At 40.2% G+C, this 19,671-nt stretch overlaps 1 protein-coding gene across 1 annotated transcript in view; it reads left to right on the top strand.

Annotated features, from left to right (window-relative positions):
• The first annotated feature begins 16,928 nt into the window (after positions 1 to 16,928).
• The window catches only part of LOC110304004 (flavin-containing monooxygenase 5-like), a 13,831-nt gene continuing 11,088 nt past the window's right edge, over positions 16,929 to 19,671 (top strand). Inside the window, exons 1-2 of the mRNA XM_085835070.1 lie at positions 16,929 to 17,063; positions 18,441 to 18,629. Coding sequence (XP_085691196.1) covers positions 16,929 to 17,063; positions 18,441 to 18,629 — 324 coding nt within the window. The remainder of the gene's footprint in view (positions 17,064 to 18,440; positions 18,630 to 19,671) is intronic.

Raw genomic sequence — 19,671 nt, 5'->3', positions numbered from 1 at the left:
GAGTAGTCTTTGTAATATCGAATAAAATCGACTTCCAACCCAAAGTTATCAAAAAAGACAAGGATGGACACTTCATAGTCATCAAAGGTAAAATCCTCCAAGAGGAACTCTCAATTCTGAATATCTATGCTCCAAATGCAAGGGCAGCAACATTCATGAAAGACACTTAGTAAAGCTCAAAGCACACATTGCACCTCACACAATAATAGTGGGAGACTTCAACACACCACTTTCATCAATGGACAGATCGTGGAAACAGAAACTAAACAGGGACACAGTGAAACTAACAGAAGTTATGAAACAAATAGATTTAACAGATATCTACAGAACATTTTATCCTAAAACAAAAGGATATACCTTCTTCTCAGTACCTCATGGTACCTTCTCCAAAATGACCATATAATTGGTCACAAAACAGATATCAATAATATTGAAAAATAGAGAATATCAAATACAAAGATACAAAAATATTGAAATTGTCCCATGCATCCTATCAGATCACCATGGACTAAGGCTAATCTTCAATAACAACATAAATTATAAAAAGCCAACATTCATGTGGAAACTTAACAACACTCTCCTCAATAATACCTTGGTCAAGGATGAATAAAAAAGAAATTAAAGACTTTTTAGAGTTTAATGAAAATGAAGCCACCCAAATTCATGGGACACAATGACAGCATTTCTAAGAGGAAAACTCATACCTCTGAATATCTCCAAGAAGAAACTAGAGAGAGCACACACTAGGAGCTTGACAACACACCTAAAAGCTCTAGAACAAAAGGAAGCAAATTCACCCAAGAGGAGTAGACAGCAGGAAAAAATCAAACTCAGAGGTGAAATCAACCACGTGGAAACAAGAAGAACTATTCAAAGAATCAACCAAATGAGGAGCTGGTTCTTTGAGAAAATCAACAAGATAGATAAACCCTTAGCCAGCCTCACTAGAGGGCACAGGGACAGCATCCTAATTAACAAAATCAGAAATGAAAAGGGAGACATAACTACAGATCCTGAAGAAATCCAAAACACCATCAGATCCTTCTACAAAAGGCTATACTCAACAAAACTGGAAAACCTGGATGAAATGGACAAATTTCTAGACAGATACCAGGTACCAAATTAAATCAGGATCACATTAATGACCTACACAGTCCTATATCCCCTAAAGAAAGAGAAGCAGTCATTAATAATCTCCCAACCAAAAAACAAAAAGCCCAGGATCAAATGGGTTTAGTGCAGAGTTCTATCAGACCTTCAAAGAAGATCTAATACCAGTTCTTCTCAAACTATTCCACAAAATAGAAGCAGAAGTTACTATACACAATTCATTCTATGAAGCCACAATTACTCTGATATCTAAACCATAGAAAGATCCAACAAAGATAGAGAACTTCAGACCAATTTCCCTTATGGATATCGATACAAAAATACTCAATAAAATTCTCACTAACACAATCCAAGAACACATCAAAACAACCATCCATCCTGACCAAGTAGGTTTCATTCCAGGGATGCAAGGATGGTTTAATATACGGAAATGCATCAACATAATCCATTATATAAACAAACTCAAAGACAAAAACCACATTATCATCTCGTTAGATGGAGAGAACGCATTTGATAAAATCCAACACCCATTCATAATAAAAGTCTTGGAAAGATCAGGAATTCAAGGCCCATACCTAAACATGATAAAAGCAATCTACAGCAAACCAGTAGCCAACATCAAAGTAAATGGTGAGAAGCTGGAAGCAATCCCACTAAAATCAGGGACTAGACAAGGCTGCCCACTTTTTCCCAACCTATTCAATATAGAACTTGAAATCCTAGCCAGAGCAATTTGACAACAAAAGGAGATAAAGGGGATACAAATTGGAAAAGATTAAGTCAAAATATCACTTTTTGCAGATGATATGATAGTATATATAACTTACCATAAAATTCCACCAGAGAACTCCTAAACCTGATAAACAGCTACAATGAAGTAGCTGGATATAAAATTAACTCAAACAAGTCAATGGCCTTTCAGTACACAAAGGATAAACAGGCTGAGAAAGAAATTAGGGAAACAACACCCTTCTCAATAGTCACAAATATTATAAAATACCTTGGCGAGACTCTAACTAAGGAAGTGAAAGATCTGTATGATAAGAACTTCAAGTCTCTGAAGAAAGAAATCAAAGAAAATATCAGAAGATGGAAAGATCTCCCATGCTCATGGGTTGGCAGGATCAATATAGCAAAAATGGCTATCTTGCCAAAAGCAATCTACAGATTCAATGCTATTCCCATCAAATTTCCAACTCAATTCTTCAACAAATTAGAAAGGGCAATCTGCAAATTCATCTGGAATAACAAAAAAACCTAGGATAGTGAAAACTCTTCTCAAGGATAAAAGAACCTCTTGTGGAATCACCATGCCAGACCTAAAGCATTACTACAGAGCAATTGTGATAAAAAAACTGCATGGTACTGGTATAGCGACAGACAGGTAGACCAATGGAATAGAATTGAAGACCCAGAGATGAACCCACACACCTATGGTCACTTGCTCTTTGACAAGGGAGCTAAAACCATCCAGTAAGAAAAAAAAAAAAAACATTTTCAACACATGGTGCTGGCATAACTGGCAGTTATCATATAGAAGAAAGCAAATTGATCCATTCTTATCTCCTTGTACTAAGGTCAAATCTAAGTGGATCAAGGAAATTGACATAAAACCAGAGACACTGAAACTTATAGAGGAGAAAAAAGGGAAAAGCCTTGAAGAAATGAGCACAGGGGGAAAATTCCTGAATAGAACAGCAATGGCTTGTGCTGTTAGATCTAGAATTGGCAAATGGGACCTCATAAAATTGCAAAGCTTTTGTAAGGCAAAAGACACCCTCAACAAGACAAAAAAGACCACCAACAGATTGGGAAAGGATCTTTACCTATCCTAAATCAGATGGGGGACTAATATCCAGTATATATAAAGAACTCAAGAAGGTGGACCCTAGAAAATCAAAGAACCCCATTAAAAATGGGGCTCAAAGCTAAACAAAGAATTCTCACCTGAGGAATACCGAATGGCTGAGAACCCCTGAAAAAATGTTCAGCATGCTTAATCATCAGGGAAATGCAAATCAAATCAACCCTGAGATTCCACCTCACACCAGTCAGAATGGCTAAGGTCAAAAATTCAGGTGACAGCAGATGCTGGCGAGGATGTGGAGAAACAGGAACACTCTTCCATTGTTGGTAGGATTACAAGCTTGTACAACCACTCTGGAAATCAGTCTGGCGGTTCCTCAGAAAATTGGACATAGTACTACCGGAGGATTCCGCAATTTCTCTCCTGGGCATATATCCAGAAGATGTTCCAACTGGTAAGAAGGACACATGCTCCACTATGTTCATAGCAGCCTTATTTATAATAGCCAGAAGCTGGAAAGAACCCAGATGTCCCTCAACAGAGGAAAGGATACAGAAAATGTGATACATTTACCCAATGGAGTACTTACTCAGCTATTAAAAAGAATGGATTTATGAAATTCCTAGGCAAATGGATGGACCTGTAGGGTATCATCCTGAGTGAGGTTACCCAATCACAAAGGAACTCACATGATATGTACTCACTGATAAGTGGATATTAACCCAGAAACTTCGAATACCCAAGTTACAAGTTGCAAAACACATGAAACTCAAGAAGAAGGAATATCACAGTGTGGTCACTTTCCCCCTTCTTAGAATTGGGAATGAAACACCCATGGAAGGAGTTACAGAGACAAAGTTTGAAGCTGGGGCAAAAGGATGGACCATCTAGTGACTGCCACACCCGGGAATCCATCCCATAATCAGCATCCAAATGCAGACACCATTGCATATGCCAGCAGGATTTTGCTTACAGGACCCTGATATAGCTGTCTCTTGTGAGGCTATGCAGGGGCCTAGCAAACACAGAAGTGGATGCTCACAGTCAGCTATTGGAGGATCACACGGCCCCCAATGGAGGAGCTAGGGAAAATACCCAAGGAGCTAAAGGGGTCTGCAACTCTATAGGTGGAACAGCAATATGAACTAACCAGTACCCCCCTGGAGCTCGTGTCTCTAGCTGCATATGTAGCAGAAGATGGCCTAGCCGGCCATCATTGGTAAGAGGCCCCTTTGTCTTGCAAACTTTATATGCCTCAGTACAGGGGAACACCAGGGCCAAGAAGTGGGAGTGGGTGGGGAGGGAAGGGGGGAGGGTATGGGGGACTTTTGGGATAGCATTTGAAATGTAAATGAAGAAAATACCTAATAAAAATTTTTTAATTAAAAAAAAAGAGAGAGGAAGCAGGTATGATGTGCCCTGCTTTTTGCTGTCCATTTGATGAAGGGCAGTTTTTAAAACCTTGTATAAGCTTGGTAGGCTTGGGGACAGAGCTTTTGCCTAAGCAACAACTCCAACCCTTCCCATTCATCCCTATCTAGTAAGAGCTAGAAGCTGGCCTCCACAGTTGCAAGGAGAGCTTCTTCCCACCCCTCCTAATTAAGGAGTGCCAGCATCATAGCAGAATGAAGGATTTCACAGGTCTCATGTGAGAATCACTGTCACTTGTCCTTCAACAATAAGAGTATCAGATCAAAATCTGCACTATTTTCCCAAGAACAGTGAGACCAACAGTGTAAAGGGAGAATTGTCCCCTCTGGAACTAGGAAAGAACTATAGCCTACCCCCTCCTCTCAAAGCTCAGGGATCATTTTTGGAAGAGGTAGTGGAAAGATTGTAAGAGCCAGAGGTGATGGAGGACTGGAAGACAGGAGTGTTTTCTGGACACAATGGGGCAATTCCATATAGGAAGTCAAAGCAATTGAGAGAGCGTGCACAAGACCTGAGCAAGCTGCAGGCAGACAAAATCCCAGTACCGAGAAGGAACGTGAGCAGGAAGTCCCACCCCTAGCTAAGGAGCTAATGACAAATGACACTATTTTACAGGTGTGGCCCCCCCCAGTGAGTTTACCATGCTCCAGTGGAAGACCAGACATCCAAAACTATACAGACAGCACCAACTGTACTTGATGTGTTTAAAATAAAATTAAAATGAGGAGACGGGCTAGCCGGCTTAGCAGCAGTGAAGAGTGGGGGCTGTTCTTGTAGAGGACTCACTTGGTAGCATACAAACATCAGTGACTCAAATTTCAGGGAGATTTGACACCCTCTTCTGACCTCCAAACTCATGCAGGCAAAAACATTAATAAACTTAAGATAAACCTAAAAGCATTTTAATAAAAGAAAAAAAAAGAGGACACAAAGTTGGGTGGATAGGAAAGGAAGACTGAATCTAGGAAGAGTTTGGGGAGAAAGAGATAAAAATCAAAGTGGGAATGGGTGGGTTGGTGAGCAGGGGAGGGAGAGGGGATAGGGGGAATTTGGAGGGGAAACCAGGAAAGGGGTAACATTTGAAATGTAAATAAAGAAAATATCTAATTTTAAAAAACAACACCAACAAAACAAACAAACACACTGTCTGGAGTTTCCAAAGGGCTAATGAAAAGTGAGAGGAAAATGAAAGCAACCACTTGGTATTGGGTGCTGACTTCTGGGCCTTTTCAAAAACTGTCTAGGGAAGGCTATTCTACTCAGAAGGACACTGCAGAAACCTCCCTACACTTACATGATAAATGGTATGCAGCCATTTGTAGGACCCTGCATTACTGGTGGACATTTATTCTTTAGTCAAACCAATGCCAATGTACATTGGCCAACTAAAAAGGGAGTGACATAGAGGTGGGGGGATGGGGGACATAGACTCAATGTCTGAATAGCAAAGGTAAAGTTAAAGGGGAGTGTGGCACCCTGCCAGACATCCTGGTTCTAAGAAGGTGAATCTGAGGCAAGATAGCTGCCAGGTGGTCATCTGGACATGACATAATAGGTAAGAGTGGGAACAGCTTGTAATTCTACCCATCTGTAACTCCCCAGCTAGCTTTGTTTAGCCAGATGGAAGGTGCCTAACATCACTTAGATATTTTTTAAAGGCCTTTTTTTGGCCATGTTTACTCTGTTCTACATTCAGCAAATGTCTTTTTTTTTTATTTTATTTTGTATTTTTTTAAATATTTTTTATTTTATTTAAATGAGTACACTGTAGCTGTCTTCAGACACACACCAGAAGAGTGCATCAGATCCCATTACAGATGGTTGTGAGCCACCATGTGGTTACTGGGAATTGAACTCAGGACCTCTGGGAAAGCAGTCGGTGATCTTAACTGCTGAGCCATCTCTCCAGCCCCAGTAAACACTTTTCAAGGCATTCATTTGCGGCCATTTAGCATTCCAGGTATCCACTCAACACTACAATATGTCTTGTCATGGTTGCCTGGGTCCTCTTCTATTCTCAATCTCTATTGATTTTCTGGTCCAATTATCCAGATGATATGCTAGTTTATGGAGATTAGACTGTCTGACATAATTGAGCAGAGCATGAGCTCAAGCGAGTATGCATGCAAGAACTGGGCTGTCAATTCCCAAGAGATTCTAAGCTGTGGACTGTACAAAAAGTACCTAGACTTGGTCTGTATGGATCACACTTATTTGATTCTAGATGCAGTATTAGATCAAAACAAGAACATCAACAACAGCAAAACCTCTCTACACTTACATGATAAATGATATGCAGGCATTTGTAGGACCCTGCATTACTGATGGACATTTATTCTTTAGTCAACCCAATGCCAATGTACATTGGCCAACTAAAAAGGGAGTGACACAGAATTTTCTCCAGAAAAGAGCACCTGAAAGTCAAGAATTGGGATAGCTGGGGTACCAGGGATGCTGTGCAGCTAGATGGCACCCGCAATGTATGAGGTGGGCTCTCAGTCAAGAATAAGAACAAAAATATAACCACTACATTTTTGGGTACAGCTTTATAAGAAACTCAATCTATATAAACCTTGCCTAGAACACCAGCAGTGGTGATGTACAACACCCTACTGTAATTAGAATAGTTGACCAGTACCTACATAGTGACAGTCGGAACTGGCCAGTCTGGAGAGGGAGTGTGTAGATGGCTTATGTTGTCAATATAATCTACTCTGGTGTATCTTCCTGCACTAGTCAGTAATATGAATTCTACAACCACATAATATACTGGCTCCTGCGTTGTGGGCTGTGATGTTTCCTGGTTACCTATTCAACTATGCCACAAGCATGGATGCTATGTAGTATCTTAGATTCTATATCCTCAAGAGAAGATGATTTCCACACACGAACATGTACGGTAAACACATGGGTCCATTGATGGCACGATATATGTCTTGATTGCTGATGCAGTATCATCCATCACTTACACTTTCTTGAAGTGGAAGGCCGCCAGAATAGTCAGTGGGCATCGCTGTATCATATGATCCATGACATGAGCCAGATGTACTTGTGACTGAGCAGCACATTAAGTACCATAGACTGTGGATGTCACTGTGGCAAGCAAGAATGTAGTCCACTGATCTCATCAGTCCTACCAAGAGAGCCCATAAACTCACCACTGTCAAAGGTCGTAAGGAGCTCAGTGTGACACAGGTGGATCCATAACAGATTGATAGTGACCAGGACACACCACTCAAGAATGAGTCTAAACACTTGACAAGTCATGGCATAACCACATGGCTGACATGACTGTCACAGATGAGTGTCCTGGGGTCACTTGCCACTGATACTGTCTATACCCAAAATGTGGATCCAGACCCTGTAGAGCTACAGTCAATGCAAAAACACTCTTCTGATCCCATTTCCATCTATCCTCTTGATGTCCAGCTGCATGGCCTCAGTTTATGTATGTCCTGGATACAGTGAAGAAAATATCTGGTAGGCCCACAATGGTCTTAAATGTTTCTTTCATGATCCCTTGGGGGAAGTACTCAGGAACCCTGTCCTGTTAGTAGGTACTTGGTGGCTCCTCCCTGACAGCTACTGCTGTGTTTGTCAACATACACGATGAACTCATATCTCAGCACATACGGAGCCAAAACTAGAAATAAAAGAACAGAAAGGTGTTTATCAACTGCAGCAAGAAAGGAGAGCACAAGTTATGTCTCCAGTAAAACAACTTCCCCAAACTAAAGGAGTGTAGACTTTATTTACAGAACTTACATATTCTTCTAGGAAAGCATGTTAGGAGTTAGCACAGCTATGAGCATGCTTGTTGCTGGAAATATTACAAAAAGAACCCACCAACTCTCCAGCCATGCCGGACCAAAGGGCTCCTGCCAGGCCATCTTATGAAATCATAGCTCCTTGTGGCTGGTAAAAACCACTTGGATCAACTTCCACTGCCATCTTCCTTCTCCTCCTACCCTGAGACTGACTCTCTCTCTCTCTCTCTCTCTCTCTCTCTCTCTCTCTCTCTCTCTCTCTCTCTTTCTCTCTCTCCTGCTCAGTTTCAGGGAAGAGATAAAGAAGAAAGATGTCAAGCACCTTTTGGAATATACTCTATTCAGAATGATGGAGCATGTGCTCAAGAGGTTAGACATGGACACTTTAGGAAATAGTCATCTTGTTTCATGACAATGATAGACGGAAATGCCCCTGGGTATGCTTAGTTTCCCCTCCCCCACCTCCAAAAAAAGTTTTAGCTGAAACAAGAAAAAAAAGACATTTAAAGGTGTATTAAACTAGAGATTACCCCTAAAAGCACCAGCCTTGCTTAATGGCTAGCATATTGACAATGACATCAATAGCATCTTGTGAGGTGAACTAAATCTATCTTTTTAAATCCCTACTAAACACTTTTATATACACCTTTGGGTTCTCACATTGCTTTTATCTGGAACCTGTTGAACTTGAATTAATTCCTTGTCTGATCTTGTTCCTTCTAAAGGAAAGATGTTGCTCATTGATCTGGCTGCTGGTGGGAAATCAAAGACTGTTGTGTTCCCTTGTGTCCGAGTCCTTTGTCTGTTTTGGTGCGTAAGCCTCTACTGTTGACATGGTTGCTGCTGAAAAGCCAAATGAATGGTCTCACAGAACACTGCTACACAAAGGTAAAACCCCTTCCAGGTCCAGCACATATTGCAAAATGTGTGTGTGTGTGTGTGGGGGGGTGACACTTTTTAAGATTTTAAGAGCTAGTTAGATGCATTGACTCTGCTTAGCACCCATCTTGATATATAACCAATGAGATTGCCCCATCACCCTTGAGTAACCTAGTTAGTTGCTCCTGCAATGCTGCCCAGTTGACTATAAACAGACAAAAACCACTGTAGTGGTATGTAGAATTTTATGAGTTGAATAAACTGTGCCGTTTTGGAATACACTTGACTCTTTGGCTTTAGCATGACATAAAATGGATACATTCAAGCTTGGTAACTTTTGTCCTGACTGCTATATAAATGTCATCTTCTAGCCAAAAAATCACAGGGACACACTGGGGCTTGCTCCTGCCTGAGACTATGATGCTATCAGTACTTCTCACAACTAAACTCTGTGAAACACAAGGTCAGTCTGCAACTTCTCTTTGAACTAACATCATCTGCCTTGGCTCTTTCAAAGTTTCAAAGTAGGAATAGTTTATTCAATAAAACAACTCCATCTTTATTCCTTTGAATAATGAACACGCTTAGCCCTTGGACACTTTTCTTTTTTCTTTTCTTCCTTTTATTCTTTCATTCTCTTTTTAGAGTGAAGCTTATAGGAATATGGGATGGTTTTAGATGTCTGAACACATCCATAACAACTTCATATGGGGTTATGGTATGAAGTATTTATTTTTAAATACTTAGGATATTTTATATGACCAAAAAAGAATCCTGATTTTAAAAATGTAGTTTTAACTACCAGGAATGATAGGGCATGCCTGTCAGCCCAGCCCTTGGAGGCAGATGCAAGAAGATTGTTTCAAGATCTCTGGATCCATACATCCATCAATCAATCGTACCAGTTTTAAGCATGTAACAAGTTATAGAGATCAATACCTTAATTGTCAAAAACACTTCCTACTTACTTCATTGAGAATATGTTATGGTAGGTGCAGTGTAATATTTTTCTCTGGACTTTTTCTTGGTGTGTCTGAGTGTAATATATTTGTTTCACATTTATTATTCTTTCATCATATGAAAATAAAACCTAACTTATATCGGCATTTAAGCATTATTAACTTTCCATCATAACATTGAGTTTTTGCATATCAAGAGGTAGGAACATATCATCTTAGAATTATACTTCTTATGTGGCCTTTCAACCAAATGCAGGATAACTCTCACACGAGTGGATCTCATTGCTTCATTTGGACATCAAGTGTGGTTTAAGGAGACGTGCGGGCTGACATGTTAACAAAGAGTAGAATTGTGATGTTCTTTTGTCCCTTCACTGATGACGGAACTCCAGATACTAGGGAAGCACCAATTATACCTAATCTAGTATGCACTGAGCCTACTCCTCTTTGCCTGGGTGAAAATCCAGGTGCTTGGAGTTTGGTTAGAAAAATTGCCCTGACCCAGGTGTGTAAGAAAGTTTCTAAAGATCAGGTTGCAGTTCAGTAGAACAAGCAAGGAAGGATCTTCGTGAGTAGACACAATCCAATGGGCTGATGTGTGAAAAGAGAGGAAAGACATAGGAAATATAACCTTCTCTCTCTCTTCTAGAGATGACAGATTTTTCTGTTCTTGCTTATGAGAATGCCAGGCTCTTTGATCTCTAAACTTCAGGACTTAAGCCAGCAACTCCCTCACTTCTTTTACCTTTAGCCTCAAGCAGAAGCTTCACCTGAATTTTCCTGGTTCTGAAGTCATCACCCTTGGCGGTACTACAACGTATCAGGCTTACCAACACCCTGAGGTGTTCTTGCCTGTCAAGATTATATCACTCAATTTCTCTGATACATCTCTTCTACTGTATTTATATGTGTTGATAGGCTATTGATTATGAATCTCCTCCGGAGAACCTAGATAATAAATAAGGTATGGAACACACTGTTTTGGAAATGTGTGCAATGATTTGTTACTGAAAACTTCTTATAGGATCTGTGCTCGAGATCTCCAAGGCAGGAAACTGAAGATATACATCATCAGAAGTGATTTGTAGAAATTATGTGGAAACATTTCACTTCTCTATCTGCAGTGATCACTTATTTCAAAAAATGTGGGTGGGTTGTTCTGGTAGTAGGTGTGAAGATCCTGCTCTCCAGTAGGGGTGTGGGGAAACCCGATGCTTATAAAAGAGGATCAAAGAGGTTCAGCACTGTGGCTCCTCTGGAGGTGGAGAGGATATCCAACAGGAAGATCACCAAGAACTGGCATATAAAGGAGGGGATCAGTCTCCCACTCTTTTGATAATAAGCAACTTAGACCAAGGAATCAAAGGCAGAAAAAACAACCACAAAGCAGACGCGACTCAATCCAGGGATTGGACAACACTTCCTTTGCAAAAACTGTGAGTTGGACTGCCCTTCCTCTGGCTTCTGATGTCCTCAGAGACATCAAAAGATTGTGGTTAGTAGAAGCAATTATTCCTCCTGTCTTTTCTCATAAACTTCTGCTTCATTTGGTTTCAACCACTCTTTTCCTCAAGTAGAAATACAGCCCCTAAGTACCAGAATTCATTCCTTCCTTCCTTCCTTCCTTCCTTCCTTCCTTCCTCCATTCCTTCCTATTAAAAAAAAAAACCTTCCAAAAGACCAAACCTTATTAGAAGAGGCAAAGCAATGCAAAATGCATAATATCATCACTACTGAGGTAATTTTACAATAGGTTGCCTAAGGTAAGACATTTCTTGGCATAATCCATCAAAGAGCTATATATCTTGCATGACTTCATATGCTTGAAATTGCTGCTACAGGCAGTTTTGGAAATGATGATTATAAACGGTAAAGGGGATGCAGAGTACAATTAATAGAACGAAGGACAAAAATGATATATATTGACTTCCTGTTCATTTTGTTTAGATGTTAAAAAGAAAAGAAAAGAAAAAGGAAGGAAAGAAAAGAATGTTTGTATCTGACCAAAGGATCATGTGCAAATAGATTCTAATTGTTACTTTTTCTTTTTCATAAGAGGTGATCAGGACTAACTCACATATCAAGCAACTTGTCTAAGGTCATTAGCTATGAACCACAAAAGAAGCTAAAAGCAAGGGCTGCCTTCCTAATCCTTAGACTGCCTTACATTATCACACCACTGTGGACAAATGGCTTGTCTGAATTTGTCGCTAGATTTTTCATTTTAAATACATTGTCATAGTTTGAGACACAAATAGAGCAAATGCAAATTTTATGTTTGGGAAAATGCTAATGATAGTCATAACATTCATGTGTGGTTGAGAGTCATATTCTCACTATAATGGTTTTGTTCTCTCCATATACACAAAATTCCTGGGAAGATTCAAGTCTTATTTCTCAAAATACACTGCTCCTCTGGAACCAAAATTCCTTAGGGACATGGCATTAAAATACAAGAAAAGCCAGAAGCTAGAGAAAATGAAATAACACTGCATAAAACTAGGTGGGAGTCACTAATAATTGGACAAGAATTTAAAAGATACATAGTCTCCTCCCAACATTTTTCATTATATTTTTTTATCCAATGAAAATTTCCAGGTAGTTATTAAAATGCTGGGTCCTCTTTACTGAGTATGCACTGCCTTCCAGGCACTTACCTGGCTGGCAGTTATGACTTATAACCTGGATATAAATTAAGCCGTTCTATTTTCGTTGAAGCAAGTGAGGTAACAGAACTTTGTAACCAGAAAACAGCTTTTGGAAAAGCAAGATAACCTTTGTTTCTTTGCAATAGTGGCAAGTAACCAGATCCTTAACTGCAACAGAATTTTACATGATTAAAAATCCTAAGGGCTGGAGACATGGCTCAGCAGTTAAGAGAACTCACTGCTCTTCCTGAGGTCCTGCATGCAATGCCCAGCAACCATATGGTGGCTCACAACCATCTGTAATGGGATCTGATGCCCTCTTCCAGTGTGTCGGAAGACAGTGGCAGTGGACTTGCTTACATAAAATAAATAAATAAACTTTTTTTAAAAAAGGAAAAGAAAATGAAAATCCTATAGTCATTAAAATTGATGAACTCACTAGCTAAATATTACCTGAAAAACCTCCATAGGAATAGAAATATAATTACAATATTCTTCACTGAAATATGGGAGACACACTATGTAGCATATTAGTTTTGTGGGTATCTATGCCTAGATAAACACATAAGCATGTTCACAAAACAACAGTCTAAACCTATGCATATCATACTAGATAAATTCTTGGTGGTACATACAATTTTGATCTTTTCTTTTAGTGATATATTTCATAATTTTTACAAAATTAACAAGCAAGAGTTAATTGTAGGATAATAAAAAGGAATAAACAACATTCCTGAGTTGATGTAAGTGCTAATAGCTGTCTATAGATAGGTGACATTTGGATACTACATGGGTGTGAAGTTTAAATAGGATCAGTTGTATTTATTATGAGATTGAGTGGATTATAAACACCACTTTGAAATGAACATAGAATCTGTATTTTACAAAATGAAATAATGGATTGTATGCAGTTTTTTAAACATGCAAGTACTTAAAATTTAAATATATGCCACACTGATTCTTTTCAAGTGAGGAAAAGATATTGGAGGAAAATTGACATTAAATCAGTTTAGGCGTCTTGCCCGAAGTCTAAGATATTCCATTCAAGCTGTGTTAGCGAAGATGACTTATCCAACAACCTGAACAGGATCTTCATTCCTTTTACCTTAAGTCTATAGTGGAAGTTGCCTGAGATAATAAATTTCTCAGAGCCCACATTATGGGTGGCCACAGTTGATTTCCTACCCTTCCAGGACATAAGAAATTGCTTCAGCAAAGGGGCATAGTCCCAGGCTTGCCTTAGCTCCTAGCGTAGACACCAGAGTCTACATCTCCCCCTTCCTGAGTAGCCATGTCCCCTCCCATGAATCCTGATCAGAGTGAAGAGGGCAGGAAAACGAGATGCAAAGCCCCTGGTGTACACAAGGTGGGAGTAAAGCTGGACCCTATCCCACCAAACCAAGATTGAGATAAGGAGGACCTAGTCTTAAAAGAACTGGGCACATTCCTTGTCATGGAATCCCATGCTATCTCTTGGAACTATTATGCAGAATCACAGAGAATGTGATGTCTCCATCCTCAGGTTTCATCACCTAATTGCAGAAGAGTGTGGAGCCCAAGGACACAAGATCACTCAAAGGGATTCCTAAATGTTTAGGTGACAAAGGGGCCAAATTCATTCACAGTAGCCAGGTTATGAGGTCAACTGTCTTGCTTGTCAATAGATAGATAGATAAAGGGGCTATAGCGCATTATTCAGTACAAGGAAGAGCAGAATTGAAGACCCTTGTCTTAAGCTAGGAAGCCAGACTCAGACAAGTATTGCATGCTTTCTCTCATGTATGGAATCTAGAAGATAAGTAGACATTGTGGAAACTGTTAGGAAAGAGGAGGGGAAATAAAAGAAAATAACAGGAGGAAATACTAACAAAGTATGCCTTATGCATGTATAAATATCATAACCCATCATTTTTACAATTCATATATACTAACTAAAGAATGTCAAAGCAGAGGTAAAAGGTGGCCAGTGGTAATATTTCGCTCCGAACTAAGTCGTGATGATATACTTGGATTCATAGGGAAAGAGAAGACACTTTGACAAAGGGGGTGAGGAGCAAGGAAATACTAAGCTAGGGAGGTCACCATATGCTGGGCAGGTCAGTGATGGCATGCAAGAGGAAGAGGGGAGCAGAGAGAAACACGGCAGAGCCTGGTTCTTGGTGGGCCTGAAAATGAGATAGACACATGGATTCTGAATTAATTTTTTAACTTAGTATTATTTTGTACATGTCATAGCAGCATGTGGAGGTCAGAAGACCTCTAAAATTATAGAGCCAGTTTCTCATTCCCCCTTTTCTATGGGCTCTGAGGGGAGAATTGAGGTCACTGGACTTGTCTGACAAGTTCTTTTACCCTTGGAGTCATCCTGCCAGCCCAGAGCTCTAATGAAATGAGACATCACTATGCCTTTTCGACCATTGCTCCCAATAGCATCAACACTAAGGCCACCCTGAAAAAATTCATTTGACTTTATCAAGTGTTGACTCAAGAGATATAACTCATCTGAAACAGTAGGGTATGCTGGTTTCAGTTGGTTTTTTTTTTCCATTTTTTATTAGGTATTTAGCTCATTTACATTTCCAATGCTATACCAAAAGTCCCCCATAACCCCCCCACTCCCCTACCCACCCACTCCCCCTTTTTGGCCCTGGCGTTCCCCTGTATTGGGGCACATAAAGTTTGCAAGTCCAATAGGCATCTATTTCAAGTGATGGCCTATTAGGTCATCTTTTGATACATATGGAGCTAGAGTCAAGAGCTCCGGGGTACTGGTTAGTTCATATTGTTGTTCCACCTATAAGGTTGCAGTTCCCTTTAGTTCCTTGGGTGCTTTCTCTAGCTCCTCCATTGGGGGCCCTGTGATCCATTCCATAGCTGATTGTGAGCATCCACTTCTGTGTTTGCTAGGCCCTGGCATAGTCTCAAAAGAGACAGCTATATCAGGGTCCTTTCAGCAAAATCTTGCTAATGTATGCAATGGTGTCAGCATTTGGAGGCTGCTTATGGGATGGATCCCCAGGTATTGCAGTCTCTAGATGGTCCATCATTTCATCTCAGCTCCAAACTTTGTCTCTGTAACTCCTTCCATGGGTGTTTTGTTCCCAATTCTAGGAAGGGGCTAAGTGTCCACACTTTGGTCTTAGTTCTTCTTGAATTTCATGTGTTTTGCAACTTGTATCTTGTATCTTGTATATTCTACATTTCTGGGTTAATATCCACTTATCAGTGAGTTCATATCATGTGAGTTCCTTTGTGATTGGGTTACCTCACTCAGGATGATACCCTCCAAGTCCATCCATTTGCCTAGGAATTTCATAAATTCATACTTTTTAATAGCTGAGTAGTACTCCATTGGGAAAATGTACCACATTTTCTGTATCCTTTCCTCTGTTGAGGGACATCTAGGTTCTTTCCAGCTTCTGGCTATTATAAATAAGGCTGCTATGAACATGGTAGAGCATGTGTCCTTCTTACCCTTTGGAACATCTTCTGGAAATATGCCCAGGAGAGGTATTGCTGGATCCTCCGGTTGTACTACTTCCAATTTTCTGAGGAACCACCAGACTGATTTCTAGAGTGGCTGTACAAGCTTGCAATCCCACCAACAATGGAAGAGTGTTCCTCTTTCTCCACATCCTCACCATCATCTGCTGTCACCTGAGTTTTTGATCTTAGCGATTCTGACTGGTGTGAGGTGGAATCTTAGAGTTGTTTTGATTTGCATTTCTCTGATGATTAAGGTTGCTGAACATATTTTCAGGTGCTTCTCAGCCATTCAGTATTACTCAGGTGAGAATTCTTTGTTTAGCTCTGAACCCCATTTTTAATGGGATTATTTGATTTTCTGGAGTCTACCCTCTTGAGTTCTTTTTATATATTGGATATTAACTCCTATCTGATTTAGGATTGGTAAGGATCCTTTCCCAATCTGTTGGTGGCCTTTTTTCTTATTGATGGTGTCTTTTGCCTTACAGAAGCTTTGCACTTTTATGAGGTCCCATTTGTCAATTCTCGATCTTACAGCACAAGCCATTGCTGTTCTATTCAGGAATTTTTCATTAGTGCCCATATCTTCGAGGATTTTCCCCACTTTCTCCTCTATAAGTTTCACTGTCTCTGGTTTTATGTGTAGTTCCTTCATCCACTTAGTTTTGACCTTAGTGCTTGTGTGTTTCTAATCAAGACAAAAGAAGCCATGGTATAAAAAAATCAAACTTCTATCAACCAAATTATACTGTTGCTAAAATTAGTGTGAGATCAGGCCTGCCTGTAAACTTGATTTTGCTCGTCAGGGAAAACTGAAAGAACTCTTTCTTCTTCAGAGGCCATGGAAGTAAAACAGATTGCTATCATTGGTGCTGGTGTCAGTGGACTGGGAGCCATTAAGAGCTGCTTGGAGGAAGGACTTGAACCTACTTGCTTTGAAAAGAGCAATGACATTGGAGGTCTGTGGAGATACAAGGTAATTTTACAGATTATATTCTCATAAAATATGATGATACCTAGGCCTGAAAGTGAGAAAGATGCTTTATCAAAGGAATTGGAAGCTGTAAATTTTATATATTTTAACTATTCTTTACAGAGTAGCATTATCTTCTCTCAGGACTAACTCAACACTTCTCTCAAGTGCCTGATTACATGAAGAATCTTACTGCATTGTCTGTTACCATTCTTATCCCTGAGGCAGGACACTTAGGAAAGCAACCTAAGAAAGCACAGATTTATCTTGGCTCTCCGTTTTCTGTGTTTTGATGCATCAAGGCAGGGACTGCATGACTGACCTGAACAGCTGTGATTGAAGCAGCCAGAAAGTCAAGGGAATGACTTCACTGCTGAGCTTTCTCCTCCCTGCCTTTCTTCTAGCCCCACCCATATCAAACAGCCCCACCCACAGGAAGACCTATGGTTGAGGCTTGGTCTTCTTCTATGTAGTGTAATGTCAATATTGGTGCCCAAGATCTGATTGCCTCAGGGACAATAGAATCCTCATATACACCAAGTGATGCTCTGTCACCTCCCTCCTTAATTTAAAACTATTGGTTGAATAAAGATGTGGACACCCATAGCTGAGCAGCAGGGGTAGGTGAGGTTGCAGTTCCTGGGCTTGTGGTCTGAGGAGGACCAGGAAGGGAAGAAGAGAAATTGGAGAAAGGAGAAGTCGCCATGGGGTAAGTTAATCGTGATAGCATGGCCATGAGAGCGGGCCAACTGGAGTTAAGAGTGTCCCAGGCAGAACATAGCAAATTATATCTCAGATTTATTGATTGGGAAGTAGACAAAATAGCTTAGAGGTTTGATACTAGGCCAGCTCTAGTGCTTTAAAGGTGTATTATAAATATAAAGGTCATATGTCTTTTAGATGGGAACTAAATTATCTAAGGCGGTATAAAAACCCCCAACTAAATATTTAACCACAACAACCTATCTATGGTAGATCTTCCACCTAGGCAAAACCTCTCTGGATATGCCTTCACCGATAAAACCAGATAAAAGCAATCCAATGAAGATGAAAAGGTCATACCCTCCTTTTCAAGTTTCTCATCCCAAATCCCTTTCTTTTAGCTTTTGTTTTATTTCCTGTATTGTATTAGGGTATTTAATATCTTATTTTTAGAATGTCTGAATTAATGGTGTTTTGAGTCTGTCACCATAAAATTCTAAGAGCATCCTCATAAAAAAGTCTAATTTTTTCATTCAATTGGGTAACAATATAGAATCCAACAGTGACACACATTTTCCATACAATAAAAACTCAGCCTCACGGTTCTCATCATCCCTAAACTCAATGTGCATTGTTTCCTAAATTTCTGGAAGCCAAGGGTTCCTGTGTTTCCTTTAGGAGACACCAGAAAACGGAAGGCCTGGGATATACAAATCTTTAATCTGCAATACATCCAAGGAGATGACAGCCTTCAGCGACTACCCCATCCCTGATCATTACCCCAACTACATGCACCATTCCAAAATGATGGAGTACCTCAGGATGTATGCCAGGCACTTTGGGCTCATGAAACACATCCAGTTCCAGGTGAGGAGCGAATCCCCACCCACCGCCTGCACATGGGTCAAGGCAAAGTCCACACACAGAGCCAGCTGGGCACAGTTTCAACCTGCATTTCTCACCTGTGTCTCCCCTGTGCTCATCATTCATGAAGTTATATCTCTGTAATAAGTTTTTCCTCAGCATTGAAGCCTTGTCTTAGAAGTTGTTCTTCATGTCAGGCTTTCAGTTAATTTTACTAAAAGTAAAATGTGAAGACGGATGGAGAGGGAGAATTTTAGTATATTATTTTCCCAACCTACTCCAGTTCTTGAGAGGTAATACTTTTATTGATTCTGTATTAAAATCCTATGTACTCACTGATAAGTGGATATTAGCCCAGAAACTTAGAATACCCAAGATACAATATACAATTTGCAAAACACATGAAACTCAAGAAGAACCAAGACCAAAGTGTGGACACTTTGCCTCTTCTTAGAATTGGGAACAAAACACCCATGGAAGGAGTTACAGAGACAAAGTTTGGAGCTGAGATGAAAGGATGGACCATCTAGAGACTGCTATACCTGGGGATCCATCCCATAAGCAGCCTCTAAATGCTGACACCATTGTATACACTAGCAAGATTTTGCTGAAAGGACCCTGATATAGCTGTCTCTTTTGCGACTATGCCAGGGCCTAGCAAACACAGAAGTGGATGCTCACAGTCAGCTATTGGATGGATCACAGGGCCCCCAATGGAGGAGCTAGAGAAAGTACCCAAGGAGATAAAGGGGTCTGCAACCCTATAGGTGGAACAACAATATAAACTAACCAGTATCCCCCACAGAGCTCGTGTCTCTAGCTGCATATGTATCAGAAGATGGCCTAGTCAGCCATCATTTGAAAAAGAGGCCCATTGGTCTTGCAAACTCTAGATGCTTCAGTACGGGGGAATGACAGGGCTAAGAAGTGGGAGTGGGTGGGTAGGGGAGTGGTGTGGAGGGTATGGGGGATTTTGGGGATAGCATTGGAAATGTACATGAGGAAAATACCTAATAAAATTTTTTTTAATTTTAAAAAATATCCT

This window comes from Mus caroli, unplaced genomic scaffold, assembly GCF_978045245.1.
Source record: "Mus caroli unplaced genomic scaffold, Mus_caroli_1 scaffold_1, whole genome shotgun sequence".
NCBI lineage: Eukaryota > Metazoa > Chordata > Mammalia > Rodentia > Muridae > Mus > Mus caroli.
This window is presented reverse-complemented; position numbering and strand designations above follow the sequence as displayed.